The 15,880-nt window shown below is 36.6% G+C and overlaps 1 protein-coding gene across 5 annotated transcripts; it reads right to left on the bottom strand.

The window, feature by feature from the left end:
• On the bottom strand, positions 1–13,965 carry LOC112567166. Of its 5 annotated transcripts, none has more exons than XR_003099766.1 (18): positions 13,834–13,965; positions 12,238–12,374; positions 10,305–10,335; positions 9,484–9,750; positions 8,897–9,084; positions 8,005–8,203; positions 6,973–7,170; positions 6,077–6,214; positions 5,577–5,761; positions 4,923–5,048; positions 4,608–4,827; positions 4,064–4,153; positions 3,055–3,169; positions 2,674–2,744; positions 2,072–2,174; positions 1,575–1,645; positions 1,270–1,396; positions 1–926 (listed from the first exon to the last, which is right to left on the bottom strand). XR_003099766.1 is itself a non-coding variant. In XM_025243740.1 (17 exons), exons 2-17 carry the CDS (start codon positions 12,280–12,282, stop codon positions 1,389–1,391), a joined length of 2,055 nt encoding a protein of 684 aa, XP_025099525.1. In that variant the 5' UTR covers positions 12,283–12,374; positions 13,834–13,965; the 3' UTR covers positions 973–1,388. The 5 variants fall into 5 exon arrangements, 3 of the variants coding, with proteins under 3 accessions (XP_025099525.1, XP_025099523.1, XP_025099524.1); XR_003099767.1 differs by having other exon boundaries at positions 1–921; XM_025243740.1 differs by lacking the exon at positions 1–926 and having other exon boundaries at positions 973–1,396.
• Positions 13,966–15,880: the final 1,915 nt, after the last annotated feature.

The following is a 15,880-nucleotide window of genomic DNA, read 5'->3' as shown; positions in this document are numbered from 1 at the left end:
TATCCTAGAAGAATAATAATCAGGAGTAATGTTACTTTGTCCATGATGTGCCTTATGTGTCTGAGGGAGAAATGTTCACCTTTGAACTTATATTTTAACATAAGTCAGACGACACAGCCATATCAGACAAATATAAGAAAAAATGTTAGCGGCATGTATTATTTGATTGTATGCAGTTATTAACTGATTATTAATTATTAAAATAATTAATTGATTTAATGTTGATTGAGTAAACCTGGTAAAAATAATCATACTTTTGTGGCAGAACACTCTTCAATAATCTGATGTAGGACACTTTTCTGTGAAAATCACAATGTATCCTTAATCAATATATCGTGATATAATAACATATCACTATTTCAACATAAACATTTATATAATTTTTTTAATACTACGTATATGTATATACTAGTATATACTAGTACGAGCACTATTTGGAATTGTCCCTGGGAATCAATAATGTTGTGTTGTATTGTAGTGTATCTTAAGGGTTTTGTATCAAAATTAAATGCTAACTTTAGTTGACAGAAAGCTGTATATCAATTAATGTGATAAGAAACAGAAGTACTGGTCACAGAAATCGTGTTGATATACAAACCCTTGAACACCACAGGAAAAGAACAGCAAGACCCTCACACAAATGTCTTGTAGCTCACTAACTTATTAATACTACAAATATGCACGCCGATATATTGTATAAAGCAAATAAATTTATCAATAACAGCTCAAACAGAAAAACCAAAATAATGTTTTAATCATTCTTTTATTTAAATCTGAGATGTAGTTGCAGTCACTATAGTATAAGAAACATTGATGTTATCTGCATCCGGCTCCATGTCGGCAGCACATTTAAACTGAAGATTGGTCCCAAGTCCTTGGCTCTGTTGGTTTGATGCTCTTGGTCGTAATTTTCTTTGCCATCTTTTCTTGGTGACATGCAGTGATTGAATAGGGAAATAAATGTATGAAACATATTTGCAACTATTACACTAGCCTGATCTTTATATTAACTTTGTATTCAAGCCGTGACAGTTTATTTGAAACATTTCATGACCATGTAAAGTGTTTTCAGATGATGTATACTGCATAATGCTAGCGCAAGGCAAATTGTTAGTCATATTAGAAAAAACTATTTGCAGGAAGATTTTACATTTTACAAATATTTGTAAATTACATATCTTACATGCTCACATAAATCTCTATTAAACTTAACATGAAAATGTCTAAGAAGACTTTGTGTAATAAAGTAAAGCGAAAAAAATGTTATACCTTTATTTTTTCCTTTCGTTGGCTCTTGATATTCTGACTTTTGGAACAAAATGTGTTTTACAACACTGGACTGCCACTCTTGGAGCAAGAGAGACAACCCGCCGTCGACTGAATGAAAGTTACTTCCCTGCATACATCGACAACATAATTCCCACGTACTCTTTGCTGCAGCTTTATTCGTATATTTTATATTGTTAGTTTAGTGTATTAAAGAGGTCATTTAAAATGAATGTTGATAGGTCTTGATGATGCTGTGTACTGTGAACATGAGTACAATCGACATTGTGATGATAACAAGCTCAAACCTGGTTTTCTGACGACCTCTTCACGGGGTACTTTACAGCAAGCAGACCTTGTACATAGCAAGTCAGCACGTCTGGAACAGGTTTTAATCATGTTTTATCTTCAAATCTTCTTAGTTCTTTGCAAATAAGTTCTTTCAGCTCAAAACTTCCTTCCCAGTGACCACTGTATGTTTGAAGTGTAAGATTTAGGTCGTTATGAGGAGATTATACATGTTAAGCTACAAGGAAGAACGAATAACTATTACCAGTAAATCCCCAAAATGTAGAATAGAAAAATCTTTTAATTTATTTTTAGATGTATTTGGCCTTATTCTCCGTGTACAAAAGGTTAGGTTAGAAAGAATGTAAGCAAAATGTGGAAAGTATTGAATTAAATCAATGGACAAAAAATATAACGCACAATGTAACGATTATGAAAGGACACACTAACAGACAGAAAAAGTGTCGTTGTAGATAAAGCCTTTCCCGATATCTATCTCGGAAGTGTGTGTATTTACCTGTTATTACAGAGGAAGCGATAAAATAGGAATCCGAGCAGTGGAATACACAGGAGACCAAGTAGCATGAGCACAAGTGTAGTGACTGACATACCTGCCTCTTCTGAAAGAGATAATCATCGTCAGATGTATCGGATATTAATGGAGTCGCTACTACTAAGGACTACTCCTACTTTGTAGTCTCTTACATTTTTATCGGCTACTAATCAATGTGAAAAAAGTTACAAAGAGCACTGATGCAACAAGCAATATAAATCTTAGTGAAAATATGCTTTTAGGTGCAGGACTGAAGGGTAGAGTATATCATGAAGACTGGATGAAAGGATCTAGTGTTTTTAGAAATTATTTGCGTTAATAGAAGTATTAAAGTAGATTAAAGTATGAAGTCGTTTGCGTGCTCCTCTTCTATATAGGCGATAATTGCATTAGGTTTTTTTTCAACAGAAACATTTTCTACTAACAATGACTGTCGACACTTAACATTAAGTTAAATATTGATGAGAACGCATATCATCATTTAGCTTGTGTGCTGTGTGCTTTGATTCACAAAACTGTATACTGAAGGTAAATCACTCTTTATCAAAGAATTGATTATAAGAGACCTTCTGTTCTTATGTCCTTGGCAATAGGCACTGCATCGCACCCATCCTTTGTACACACAAAGCCAGTAACTCTGAAAAGTCCAGTCAAACTGATATACATCTCAAATTTACTATACTCTAATAGTTATTGTTTCTAGGAAATGAAAAAGGTGCCTACAGGCATGTAAAAAGAAGAATAAAAAGTGTTTTGTGTTAACCTGTTATACAGTAAACATAATGCAAAAATCTCTCACTGCCGTTACAACAAAGATAAAAAAAATATAAAACACAAACAGATAAATGGTGACAACAAAGAACGTGCTATCAATACTAAGATTTAATAGGTCTAAACTAAAATTTTAAAACATTTTAAAGGACAACGTATAAGCAAACTACACTTACGAGTATGTGGAACCAGGATCAAGGGGTCCATTGCAGTATGGCTGGTACAGTGGGTTGTCACAGTTCTCATTACCAACAATCAAGTCTTGTTTGTTCCTACATGACTCCTTATTTTCTACAACAAATCAATGTACTATGAAGCTTCAGCAAAATTCATAAGCTTAGAAGAAAGAACATTTTTATTCTATCTCTCTCTCCCTCACAATGGAAACATTAGAAGATTATTGCATATTCTTCTTGAAAAGTAGATGACGCCAGTCCAATGCCTGCAGTTTCGTTGGTTTATAGACTTGTGACCATTTTACTGACACCGTGAACGTGGCTGTCAAGCTTGCTATTGGTAAAACTCATATAAGTGTGAGAGCCCATCACTTGTGTGATATTGTAGAGGATCCTATCTTAATATTAAAACAAACAACTAAGTACATCACCCAGCTAGAGTATCTTTATTTCTGCTTCTTGAAGCATATCAACATCCACAGGTTACAATGTCTTGAGCTTGACTGACGATGACACGTGGGTCAGCAGCCATACATCGAGTTTGAATCAACAAGTTGATATTTTTCTCCATTTAACCTCATTGAAACTATCTTTTTTTTTTATCAAAAACATAGGCATTATTAGAATACTGATGGTTGAGGTACAAGTGTTATTTTAATGATGTGGTCACACGTGTAGGAGACTGGGTGCTCAAAAACTAATGTCGGGTACAAGCAGCTGAAGAGTGGGGGGGGGGGGAGTCGAATAAAAGAAATTAAACACATGGGAATGGAGCCTAGAGTTTATGGGTACTTTAGTTTTAATACTAATTTGAAACTGAACTAAGCCTTCCAAAAAACTTGATTTAACAATGTTAGTGACCTAATCAGACCTTCCTTAGCTGTGCCCTACTTTATGTGAAATTACTATGCGCATTCAGTAATCATAATCACCAATCATCATAATTAGTGATAACCAGCACACAGATAGCTATTACCTGTCTCTGTTCATTTTACTTTGCTGCACTTACTTAAAAAAGATGGTCGAATCTGGTAGTAGCCCATGGATCTATTGTACCATGTCGGTAGATTAGATAAATTACCTTCATTTGTCCATGATTCTAAAAATAAATGAAATTCTCGATAATTTACAATCGTAAACACACGAATGTTTGCGTAAACATAAATATATACCCCAACCCAATAGAGTTATTAAAGTTTTTTTAAATGTTTCTTTATACGGATTACTAAAAGACACAGAAATAAGTATAAAAAAATTAAACATATACATTTCCTATACAATTGGTTGGTTTATACCGTGTACCCTGTTTTATGTCAAACTTAAGGCTGAAAGGAAAAGATAATGATAACAAAGGTCTTCTAAAGGACCAATTTAATGTGTTTTAATTGTAAACAACATTGTAATTTAAGTAGGATCTCTTTTACTATTTTGAAAAAAATAAAGTATTTACTTCTCTTTTGTTAGTGATATGTTAAAGATTCTTCCTAAAAGATTAATTGTTTGGTAGATTTTCTTTCCCTCTTTAAATAGGCAAAAATAAATAAAAGATTTACTTTTGGAAATCACAAATCCATTTATGACTACTCTTCCATAGGTGTCCGATGTCATGAAGCAATAAGATGTCAATGAAAGAGCGAAGCTTGTCTTTTGTCTTTGTGTCGATATTTCGTGGGCTTGGTGTTGTTCTTTATCAGTGATGTTTGGTTTAATCGTCGGGACTTGAAAACTGATACAGTTGGTAAGACCCTTGTATGTCCGTCCTATCGCCGTCATCTGAAGAATGAGGCGAAAAAAAAATGCCAAGAACATGATAGCGTCCATCCCACACTGTTTCTGTAGTTTATTCATTACACGAAAACCTCACTTACACAAAGTGTGTAGCTGGATCCTGTGTCCACAGGAAGCAGGAGGCTGCACGTGGTCCTTGTCCTGTCTTGGCGCATCCCGTGATTCTCTTCGTTATCCCCCGGCTTACAGTTCACATAATCTGTCTCCTTCAAATACAAAACTTAATCTGTATTATACATCTCACAAAATCTTGAACAAATATTTGATTTTCAGTTCAGCAGGCTTTGGTGCTGGGCAATATTGATGTGTAAGTCAGGAAATTATGCCATGTCCTAAGACTGAAAACCGGAATATGAATCCGGCTGAATTAACTCCTACCCTTTTCGTGATTGCGGATGACTTGGATTTTTATGTCTTCGTCATGGATAATATTTAGGAGTCAATTATTATATTCATTTATTATAAGCTAGTAATTTGCTCAAAGTTTATGGGTACCACAATATGTAGGCTTGTGCTGATACATACACAAAAAAATACAAAACCAGACATAGTAGAGGAAGAGAAATCTAAAGAGAGGAAGAAAGGACTGAACGTGTAAGTGAAAGACTAACACATAAGAAAAAATATTGATACACAGACATTGATATCACATTATCTGGCCATATTCACTTGTAATACTATGAACCTAGTGTGATATTACAACATGCTGTAGTATGTATAACATCCAGACTTACATGTGTGTCGCCATTACTAAGACTGTATTCGTAGGTTGTGATGTTGTCGCCTCTCTCACGTGGACAGACCTCCTCCCACATCACACAGACATCATTGTACGACTCCCAGGGTGCATTGCCACACTTCATACTGTCTTTTACAAGCTTCCTTGTGTTTACATCCAGGTGAGAAACAGCACCAGGGCCTTTAATCAGAAACCACCACAAGCAACATCGCCATTTTATTTATCCATCAACGCACACAGAGGCAGAAAATAAACTTTATCGGTAGAATCAAAAGACGTCCTATAGTATTGAAATTAAATGGAGTGACATGGACCACACAAATATATACACACACATGCATAATAGCATAAGGGTTGTAGGACATAGCGCATTAAGAAAGGTTAAAATATTGAGTAAAGATATATTTAGATTAAAGAGCATCTCGGGTATTGTGTACTTAAATGTGTAATGGCTGTATATAACACGTGGCTGATGTAAAATGTTCACAGACTTACTTTCAGGAAGAGTTCTGACTGTAACCCACTGAGGGGTGGAGTTGCCTGTTTCAGTAGACATCACCACCGCCACCTGGTATTGCCAGAAGGGGTGGGGCACCGGGATGACACGGGGGCCTTGGATAGAGTTCTCCTTGTCTGTGGGAAACGACAGTCGACCGAGCAGCGATGTTACATGATAGAAGTTAACACTCAGGTTAGACACACCTGTCAGTTTGTAGCCATTGTAAGCAGGTACAAAATTGATTACATAAAATATTGCACAGAGTCAGAAACGTCTCGACAGGAAATGTGTCCACAATAAAAATATATAAAATCATCATCATCATCGTCGTCGTCGTCGTCGTTGTCGTCGCCGTGGCGGAGACAGGGTAGAGGCGTGCTACCCAGACGCGTGGCGATGGACTTATAAGCAATTTTTATCTCCCCTTCACTAAGAAAATAGTTTAGCGGCGTCTCCCACCCGCTGGTTATTTGATCTGTTCCGTCTGTACACGATGTGTGATGACATGACCGGGATGACCCCGTATATTATTTTATTGTGTCAAGCAAGTAGAATATCACATTATTGTATTAGCATCATGAGTAGTTACTACAGCGCAGTAAACGCGTGATAAGCGAGGTCACTACATTTCTTAGATAGTCTGCAGCGGGATGTGATGGTGTATTAAAAGAAAAACTGTTACTGCCTACTATCCAGAAGACATGGATACATGATTTACTATGATAGGTAACAGTCTCTCCACCTTAGTATCCGCCCCTGAATCCGATCAGCGACTTTTACTATCCACACGGCAAGACTGTTTACCTTTTAAACGTCCCCTACGATTTCTTCCCACCTGTTGGAATCCAAACGGATTACTTTTTACAATAGTAGAAAACCTTTTTTCACCTACATGTGGTCACATTCCAGGGTATAATGATCGGCAACGTTGTGTCCACGTCACATCCTGTTCCCGCCTCTCCGACCCGAGGGTCACCGTCTCTGATGTACAGGGTGTAGTTCGCGGGGTCAGGAGAAGGTAAGGTCCAGGTCACAGTGACACTTCTAGATCCCATGGATGTGGCGCTGATGTTTGTAACGTCAACTGGATCTTTACAAAAATAGTAAAATTGGTAAGTGTAACAATATTCCTACTAAAATCAATCTATTGAATTAAACTGTAAATATGTTATGCTTAAGATAAAAAAAGAATTTTTTTTTAGTATAAAAATCAACCTGAACGGTTTGCTGGGTTATTTAGATATCAGTAGTTATAGGCGATATAAACTAACCTGTACATTTCAGCCTCTAAAACCCATCCGTTAATTAATTATCCCTACGATTTGCACTTCGATAAGTGTACTACGTCACGTTGGTACAACCATTCTCAACATTGCCACTAGTCAACCTTTCTAAGTATCACAAATTCTACATAATTCTACACTTTGTTGTGTTACAGATATAGGTATGCCCGTTCGTGTTTGTCTTTATATACATACTTATTCGAAAGTTAAGAAGTCAAGTCATTTTATTTTATATTGAAATAAAGTCAGTAGCCGTTCAAAACGTTTTCTATTATTTGTGTCAGAATAAGAAGTCGTTGTATGTCAAGAGACCAGATCAGAACGGATTTATATTATGTATAATCAGTTCACGGACTCACTGTTATTTACAGTGTACACCCTAGTCACGACACACCTCAATGATTTCTGTGCAACAGGGAGACTAAATCTTCCGACAAAGCAACCCATGCATGTCATAAACAGTCCAAGTGTATCCAAAATCGGCAAAACTATCAAAACAACCAAGTTGTTAAAGAAAAGTTTTCTTTTGTGATACTTTGTTTTGAAATGCTGATACTTCATTAAAGACTACATGTACATGTCTATCTGAGGAGTAAAGTAACCAGAATATGACAGAGTTGTGTTCCCATAAAACATCTCACCACCAGCGCCAGTCGTTGCAATCAGGGTAGAAATCGTGATGATATTCGTGTTGAGGTCACAGTAGATGTAAGACAAGTCAAACGTGTAGTCTGTTGATGGCCGAAGATTATCGAGGGGCAAAGTGATGTTGATGTAGCCGGGCTGTTCATCGCATTTCTCCAAATCAATTTTTGATTGATGTCCACACGATGACGGAGGCTAGCGATAAGAAAAGCCTTCTAATTAGTTTAATAATTTACCAATTAATTAATTTACCAATCTTAAATTGTTTACAATTCTAAATTACTTTTAACTGATTAGAGATTTCCGTAGCTGTGCAGGTGATAAGTGGAATCATGTCTTTTAAATCTGCGTTTAGCTCTGGGTTTTTTTTTTCATTACCCACTGAGCTAAGGTAGATGTTAAAAAATATTAAACATCATAATTAAGTTCTATTCCTTAATGCGTGAGGGAAATATTTTTAGGCACATTAATTCACTGAGAGTACAAAAAATATATAATAAATTTGAAATAAAATATTTCCAAACCAGTATTTTATTGTGAAATAATAAAAATCGTTTTTTTTCTATAAATAAAGTTTTTGGTATATATAAGGTTTCTAAAGTGTGTTGTATTAAACAACTGACATGCATTATATGTGGTAATTTGATATTTACTCACGAATAATGCTTTGAGTTGAAAACAATATTTGATAATTAATTTGTACCAGTAAAAGTACAGGTAAGGCATCTGACAGGTATGTCTTTATGAGCACATTACTGACTTGTCTTACTGTAGGACGGTAGTTTAGTATTAAATATAATAAAACTGAAGGCTACTTCAAAAGTAAAATGTCTAGAACACAATAAAAGTACAGGGGTCATAGGGGTGGAGGTGACGATGATGACATACCTGACGACATAAACTGCGATTACAGTAGTCACACGTCGGGAACACCACACAGCTCGTGTCCATGTTGTCCCCTCTGATGTTGACCATCATGTACCCGATGTCTACTTTCATGGCGATACAAAAGGCCTCCATCATGATGTTCGCTGATCGGGACCAAGTACTTACAACAGGGCTACTTCTTACAGGTTCTGTAAAGTGACACAAAATATCACACACAAAAAGCAGACACACAAAAACACACACATATACACACCAAAAAAAAAACCCCACAAAAAACAGACACAAACACAAAAAACAGACACACACAAACACATATATATATATATACACAAAGGCACCAGAACCACAAACACACGCACACCAAAACACACACACACACACACACACACACACACACACACACACACTCACTAACACGCAAAAACACACATCAACAAACACACATACAAAGAAATCAACCAAACAAACCCCTTCAACCTTCCACCCCCAACCTGTTTCGATGTTTTGGGATGTGCTAGTATCTACATAAGCTTGATATTTTGTAACTGGTTTGCTAAAATGATGGTCCCGTTAAGACGATTTCTTACCTGAGTTAAAATAGTAGTCAATTTTTTTCTGTTGAACTGCAGTTCCACTACATGCAAACTTTACGGTGTAGTGGACATTTTGTGCCAAATTTGTAAATATGCAAGTTGATTCTCCATTTTCCTTAAAACGTGCATCAAGAGGTTTGGCTGTCTGGCTAGGAGGACACAAGGTGCAGGTGACATTTTCCGTGCAGCTGTTGGCCCAGAACTGGACCTCCACTTTGCCTGGACCTAATGGTCTGTCTTGGGCGCTGGCAGCACTTGGTGCTAAAACACACGTTGTTTCTGTTAAATATTTCTTATCTGTAGATTAATTCAAAGATAGAAAGACAGAAGAGCAGGCAAGTAAAAGAGTAACTGTACGTGATCTGTCTTTTATATTGAGTAATATTCGCTTCCACGTGAGAGCAATGCTTAACCCCGAATGCTTGTTGATAATGTGTGTTTGGATGTCGCTCAGACTCCCGTCATTTCTCACGAGAGGATATTTTCTAACATTTCTCTACTGTACAAAGAACTCCAACGACCAACAACCAGCACAAGACCCGACTCTTAAATTCTGTCATACAAGGGATAATTTAATGTTTCAGCACTGATCTTAGAGTATTGTACACGGAACGAACCTTCAGAGTTTGGTACATTACTCGATCCTGTGTTAAACACAGCACACTAGGCGTTAACTGTTTGAGTAAATATGTTTTTAAAACAGAAAAACATGAAAACAAGGACATTTGTTGATGTTGTGTGTAGAAGGGATTAAAGTCAGGCACACATTACCAAAATGAAGCTTAAACTAAATATTGAAAAGGTATAAGACTCACCAGTTTGGTTACAGATGTCTGCCAGGACACCCTGTTTAATGAAATTACAATTATCGGGTTTTTAAAATAATGAAGGCTGTTAAATTCTTACACTTAGAACTTTACTGCTTCAATGGCATCAATTAGAGGAATTTTTATTTTAACCAGGAATGCACTGTTCTTCAGCATTTCATAAGCTGTTTATCATATAGACAGGGATTTATGATTATGTTCTTTCTTTGATTGAATAATTTGATAATAAGGTTGATTAAATGGCTACTTTACCCCACCGTCAAAGGTCTGCTCAAAGAAAGAAAAAACAGATGATGATAATGATGCTTAGTGAAATAACAGTTTCTTCTTTGGGGTTTTTTAAATAAAGGCATTAGTTTATCTTTCCTCTCATATTCCTACTACATAAAAATAAGTGAGATGATTTTTACTTACCACGCGTTGAATATTATATAATATTACGCTAGACTTGATACTATAAATGACAGTTTATAGTATAGTTACAGTTCTTTATATAACTGATTTGTGCTTTTTTCTTTAAGAGTATTGTAACTTGTTTAATAGAGTTGAGATATATATATATACATTTTACACCACCATTTAACTCATAGAAATAATAAAAATACTACCAATAATAATAATTTCAGAGAAGACGCTGCCTTGGGTTGGTGAGCCTTGTGAGCACCAGGATACTGGATAAGCGATTATCAACTCTCCCAGAAGCAGACCGAAAAGTTAAGAGGCGAGACCTTATCAAAGATTTTTTGCGGAATGGTGTTGTTGAGAGCGAACTTGAAAACTACTTAAAAAGACTGCATAGGAGACAATGGATGCTAGGTGCTGGAAGACAATATAAACAACTAGGGGGACAGTATCGTCCACCGAAAGCTTTTTTACTTTTGTGACTAAAGCACCTTCTAATGTACAAATTGCCCTCTGTGACAAATAAAGTTGGTCATTGTCATGTTCATGGTCATGGTCATTTGCAGCTTGGCCGACGAAGACGGTGGTGGGAGGAAAAAAGCACATACACCATAGCAAGAGACCGAGAAGAGGGCAGACAGACTTGCAATTCTCTCTAACTCACTCACTAGAATAACAATTTTAGTGTTTAAAGAAAGTTCAAAACCTGTTTAAATATACAATTTGAAATTAAGAGTCATTATGTAGTCGCGGATCACTGGACTGAGAATTACAGACGTAGTCTGTGGATTATAGGTATGCTGCAATGAAATATTGACCGAGACCAAAAAAAAAACAAACAAACAAACAAAAAACAAACAAACAAACACAAAAACAAACCCAAAAATAAATTAAAAAACAAGAGAAGAAAAATAGTTTCGGAGGCAGTTGTCTCAAACCCAGACTTCAGTACAGAGTGCAATTGTCGGACCTTGGTGTAAATACATGTTCTCCTTTTTTCAAATTTCTTCTTTTATTAATTATATTTTGTGCCTTACATACGTGTACTTATATCTTCGTTGATTGTGTGGATGCGTCTGTTTCAATGTCGTAATAAAGTGTTGAATGGATGCTAGAGTCAGTCATCCATTGCATGACAGGGCACCGTTAGTAGAGGTGAGCCTGAATGTACAGGCCATTATGTTACACCTTGTAATCCGTTACACTTGCCCCTATCTATCCAACACTAATAATGAGCGAGTGGATAGAGGTGGCGACATCTAGATGGAACATGATAGATAACTAGCGGTAACTTTGAGAAAACCCGCTCTGACAAAAACAGCGGAGAGAACAGGTGGAGAGATACAGAAGGGCAGCTGAACGATCTTATAAAACGGTCATCACCTTACCACAACATCTTGTTTCAGATTTTAAAAACTCATTCCTGCTTAAAAACTTTTTTAAGTTCTACTTGTTGCACTCACACAAATACTTTTACCTACATATTACCATGTTACACTCACACCGATACTTCACTTACATACAGACAGCCAAAGACACACAGCAGTGCCAGTGCCCGGCTCATGGCGGCCTCTTCACGCCCTGTGGCTCTCCGATTCACTCAGGTGTGTGATGTCCAGTCACCTGGACGCTAACGGTAAACAACAGCCACACGATCTGTCAGACAGACAACAAGATCATATCTGCATCCTATCCTCGCACTTTTGTTTGCATTGTTTAAACGACTTCATAAATTTATAATTGAGTGTACACATATATTGCATGCATTAAAGACTGAAAAGATCAAAGAAATGGATACATATACCCATCTATATATATATAAATAAACAGTATAGATGGACATAGGACCGGACCAACATATAGCTCTAGGTACTGAAAGTTTTGGGGTTTTTTTTTTGATCAACTGAGATTATATTAAAATAGTTCATTATGAATGTTTAAAAGAGTGATTTCACATTTATTTAGTTTATGTGGTTTTGTGAACATAATCTCAATCACTATCAATGTTCGGATGTAAAATAATGATGTTTCTGTACATCTTACATAATTCATACTATCGAAAGTTAATCGTATTTTTATTTTACACAATACACTTTATGAAAAGGTTAATGATGATGGCTGCGGTTGTTCCCCTTGAAATATGCTCAGACTCACGCCTACTCAATAAAACAATTGGAAACCTGGAATCTCACAGTGAAAAAGTCAGACTGTACCAACAAATGCACGAACACGCACACACACACACACACACACACACACACACACACACACACACACACACACACACACACACACACATATTATTTATACTTGGAAAAGCGACCATTAAGCACTGCTGTCAAGTCCTGAGATGATGTAGTTCACACCAACAGCAGTGATGATGAGACCACAAGTCATCTTTAACTTCCGCGTCGCCATATTGCAAAGGCACCTACAGGGTCTTTCTGCACGATCTGGTATTCGAACTCGATATCGTTACAATAAACTTAAGATAATTCTGGCTGTTGTGGTGGTTAAATTATTAATTCCGTTTTAGCAGAAGAAGAATTAAAAAGTTATAAGCTGTCTTAGCCTTTTGTAAGTACCCGAGATATCAAATGTTTTCATCGGGTTTTTTTTTCTGCAATATTTACAAGTTAAAGTCAACAAAAGACATTTGATGAAGTGTATGATATTGTATTAATATTGCTTTAATGTATGATATACATAGAGAGAAGTAATTGTGCTCGCAAATTTCTCTGATAGTTTATGTAATGAGATTAAAACATTCCTCCAATAAGCTAACCAGTCTAACATTTTATGAAAAGTGAAACACGAAGCAGAACGCCGACGTATGCGTACAGAAAGTTCATTATCCCTGGACTAAATCTTCAGTCTGTTGTCTTCTGCACTACACTACACCCTTAAATAAATTTTAAAATAACAATCATATATTTGTTGATTACACGAGCAAAATACATTAAAAAGAAAAGAAAATATTTGTCCAGCTTTCTGCAATAACAGGTAAGGTCAACAGAGGTACGAGATAACACGTTCAAAACGCCATGCAGTCAGTGTGATTAAATAAAGGAAGTAGCGAAATGTGGCAAGAAAATTCACAAAGCATACGACTTACCTATAAAAAGAATTTTGTCTGTAAGAAATGTCGACCAGTACAATGATGACCCCAAAGCCCGCCACTAGCAGCTTCAGCCAGTTGCCAGCCTGGACCTGATGACGACTGTAGTGTCTAAGCTTCTTTGCTGGCAAAGCCCCTCTTACATAATACTCTTACTTTATCTTATTCCGGCACATACACCATCCTGATTATGAGGTTAAAGCTATATCTGATTGTGGTATAGCCAATTAGGCATGTGTGTGATGTGGATATCGCGCTAGACTGGAATGCGATTATCTTTATCTGCGAAGTTGAGACATGTCTGCCATCCATATCTAGCATCTAGTATTTCATTTCTAAATGTGTAGCTTTGGCAAGACTACTCGGGGTCTAAGTGCACATCCTAACACTGACCATCCAGCTGAGTCCAAGCGACATGTCCGAACCTGACTCCAGGTCGTCATCGATCTAAGTCACATGATTTAGAGCACGTTTGAAAATAATATTATTAAGCAGAAAAGAAAAGGAAAGATACTAGAAAGGAAAAAAAAAGAAATTTTCAAAAGCCAGAAAGAAGGAAGAAAATTGTGTAAATAGAAGTTAGCTAAGTTAGCTAAGAAAACAAACAAAAAACAAATAACAGAGTGCAACGATAAAAGTGACAGTAGGAGAAAATATTGCAGTAGTAAGGGAGCTATTTAAATTCACTAAAGAGGTAAATCCTAGAAGCCCTTAAGGTTGTTACCGTAAAAAGACAGGCTCCCTTCAGACACTTGGACAGGAGAAGGAAACAGTGAAACGCGAAGCATGTGTAAGAGTAACCATGAGCAGACCGAGGCTTGAAAGCTCTTTGACAGACATCCTGGTATCCTGTGGCCAAACCACGAGGACAAGGATGGCACAGAGAGGCCATTTCAAGTGAAAAATCTTTATTTGCGAAGATACCAGAATTAGAGTATCGTACTAAGTCTAAACCTGTTTGCCATATTACCTTGTTACTTGTAATAAATAAAATTACATCAGATGTAATGAAAACTTGCCTGTTGTAGTAATAATAAAAAAGAAGAAGTAATGATAAATCAGAAGAAACTGAGAAGTAAGGTATCAACATCTGTGCAAGTGCAAGTATTCATGAGTGCGGCCAAGAGCTTGAGTGTGTTTGTGAGTGTGTGTGTGGTATCTGTCAACATTGGCTGATTTCTTGACAAATATAATATCATTTATCTTTCTTGAACATGTTAATACTTCTATCGACGGAAAATGCTAATTTGTGTCAAGGCGTGTTTGTTTTACTAGTGTTTGCTCCAATTTGCATGAGCGGACAACACACAGAGACAATTTAAATTAGTATTGTTATAGCAGGTTGAACACAAAATCCTACATAAAATATCATTTTATATATATATATATCTTCTGAGTTTTGATCATCTTTGGAAAATATAAATAGTAATAGTCACACACACACACACATGTCTATTGTATGCACAAGGAAGGAGGTCAAACCAAACTGAAGAGACTGACGTGGGTGATAAAGAATTAATAATTCAGAGAGATAGGTTATATAGTTCTTTGTATTTTCATTGATGGCTACTTTACACATAACATCAGATAAAGTATTTTTCTGCACGTTTTCTTTGATGGGATCCTTGACCCTTGAGATCGTGGTCTGTGTTTTCTCGTGGACACCCTATTGTCTCCGTCCAGTCCTATTGTCTCTTGTCAGCTGTGTTTGTTGTCCTGAATTCTAACTCTCAGGTCTTGGTTTTTGACCTGGTTGAACAAGTTCTGTCACCTGTATGCACACATCAGGCTGATGGGGGCTATGCCATTTCTATGCTGACAGCAAAGTCTGGATTGCACATCCCACTGATGTCCTGTCTCCTGAATGAGGACTGTGAGGTACATGTTCAGAGGGATGAGGTCCATGATGAGAGTGTAGGGTGTAGCCCGTTTCCGTAGCCTGTCCTTACTTCCGCTTAACCTCGTTATCGTAAATGATTGTGGGAACATTCTGTTCTCTACATCCGAGTTGTTTTTTAGAAACACTTCCAGAGTCTCTCCTCAC

This window comes from Pomacea canaliculata, linkage group LG6, assembly GCF_003073045.1.
Source record: "Pomacea canaliculata isolate SZHN2017 linkage group LG6, ASM307304v1, whole genome shotgun sequence".
NCBI lineage: Eukaryota > Metazoa > Mollusca > Gastropoda > Architaenioglossa > Ampullariidae > Pomacea > Pomacea canaliculata.
This window is presented reverse-complemented; position numbering and strand designations above follow the sequence as displayed.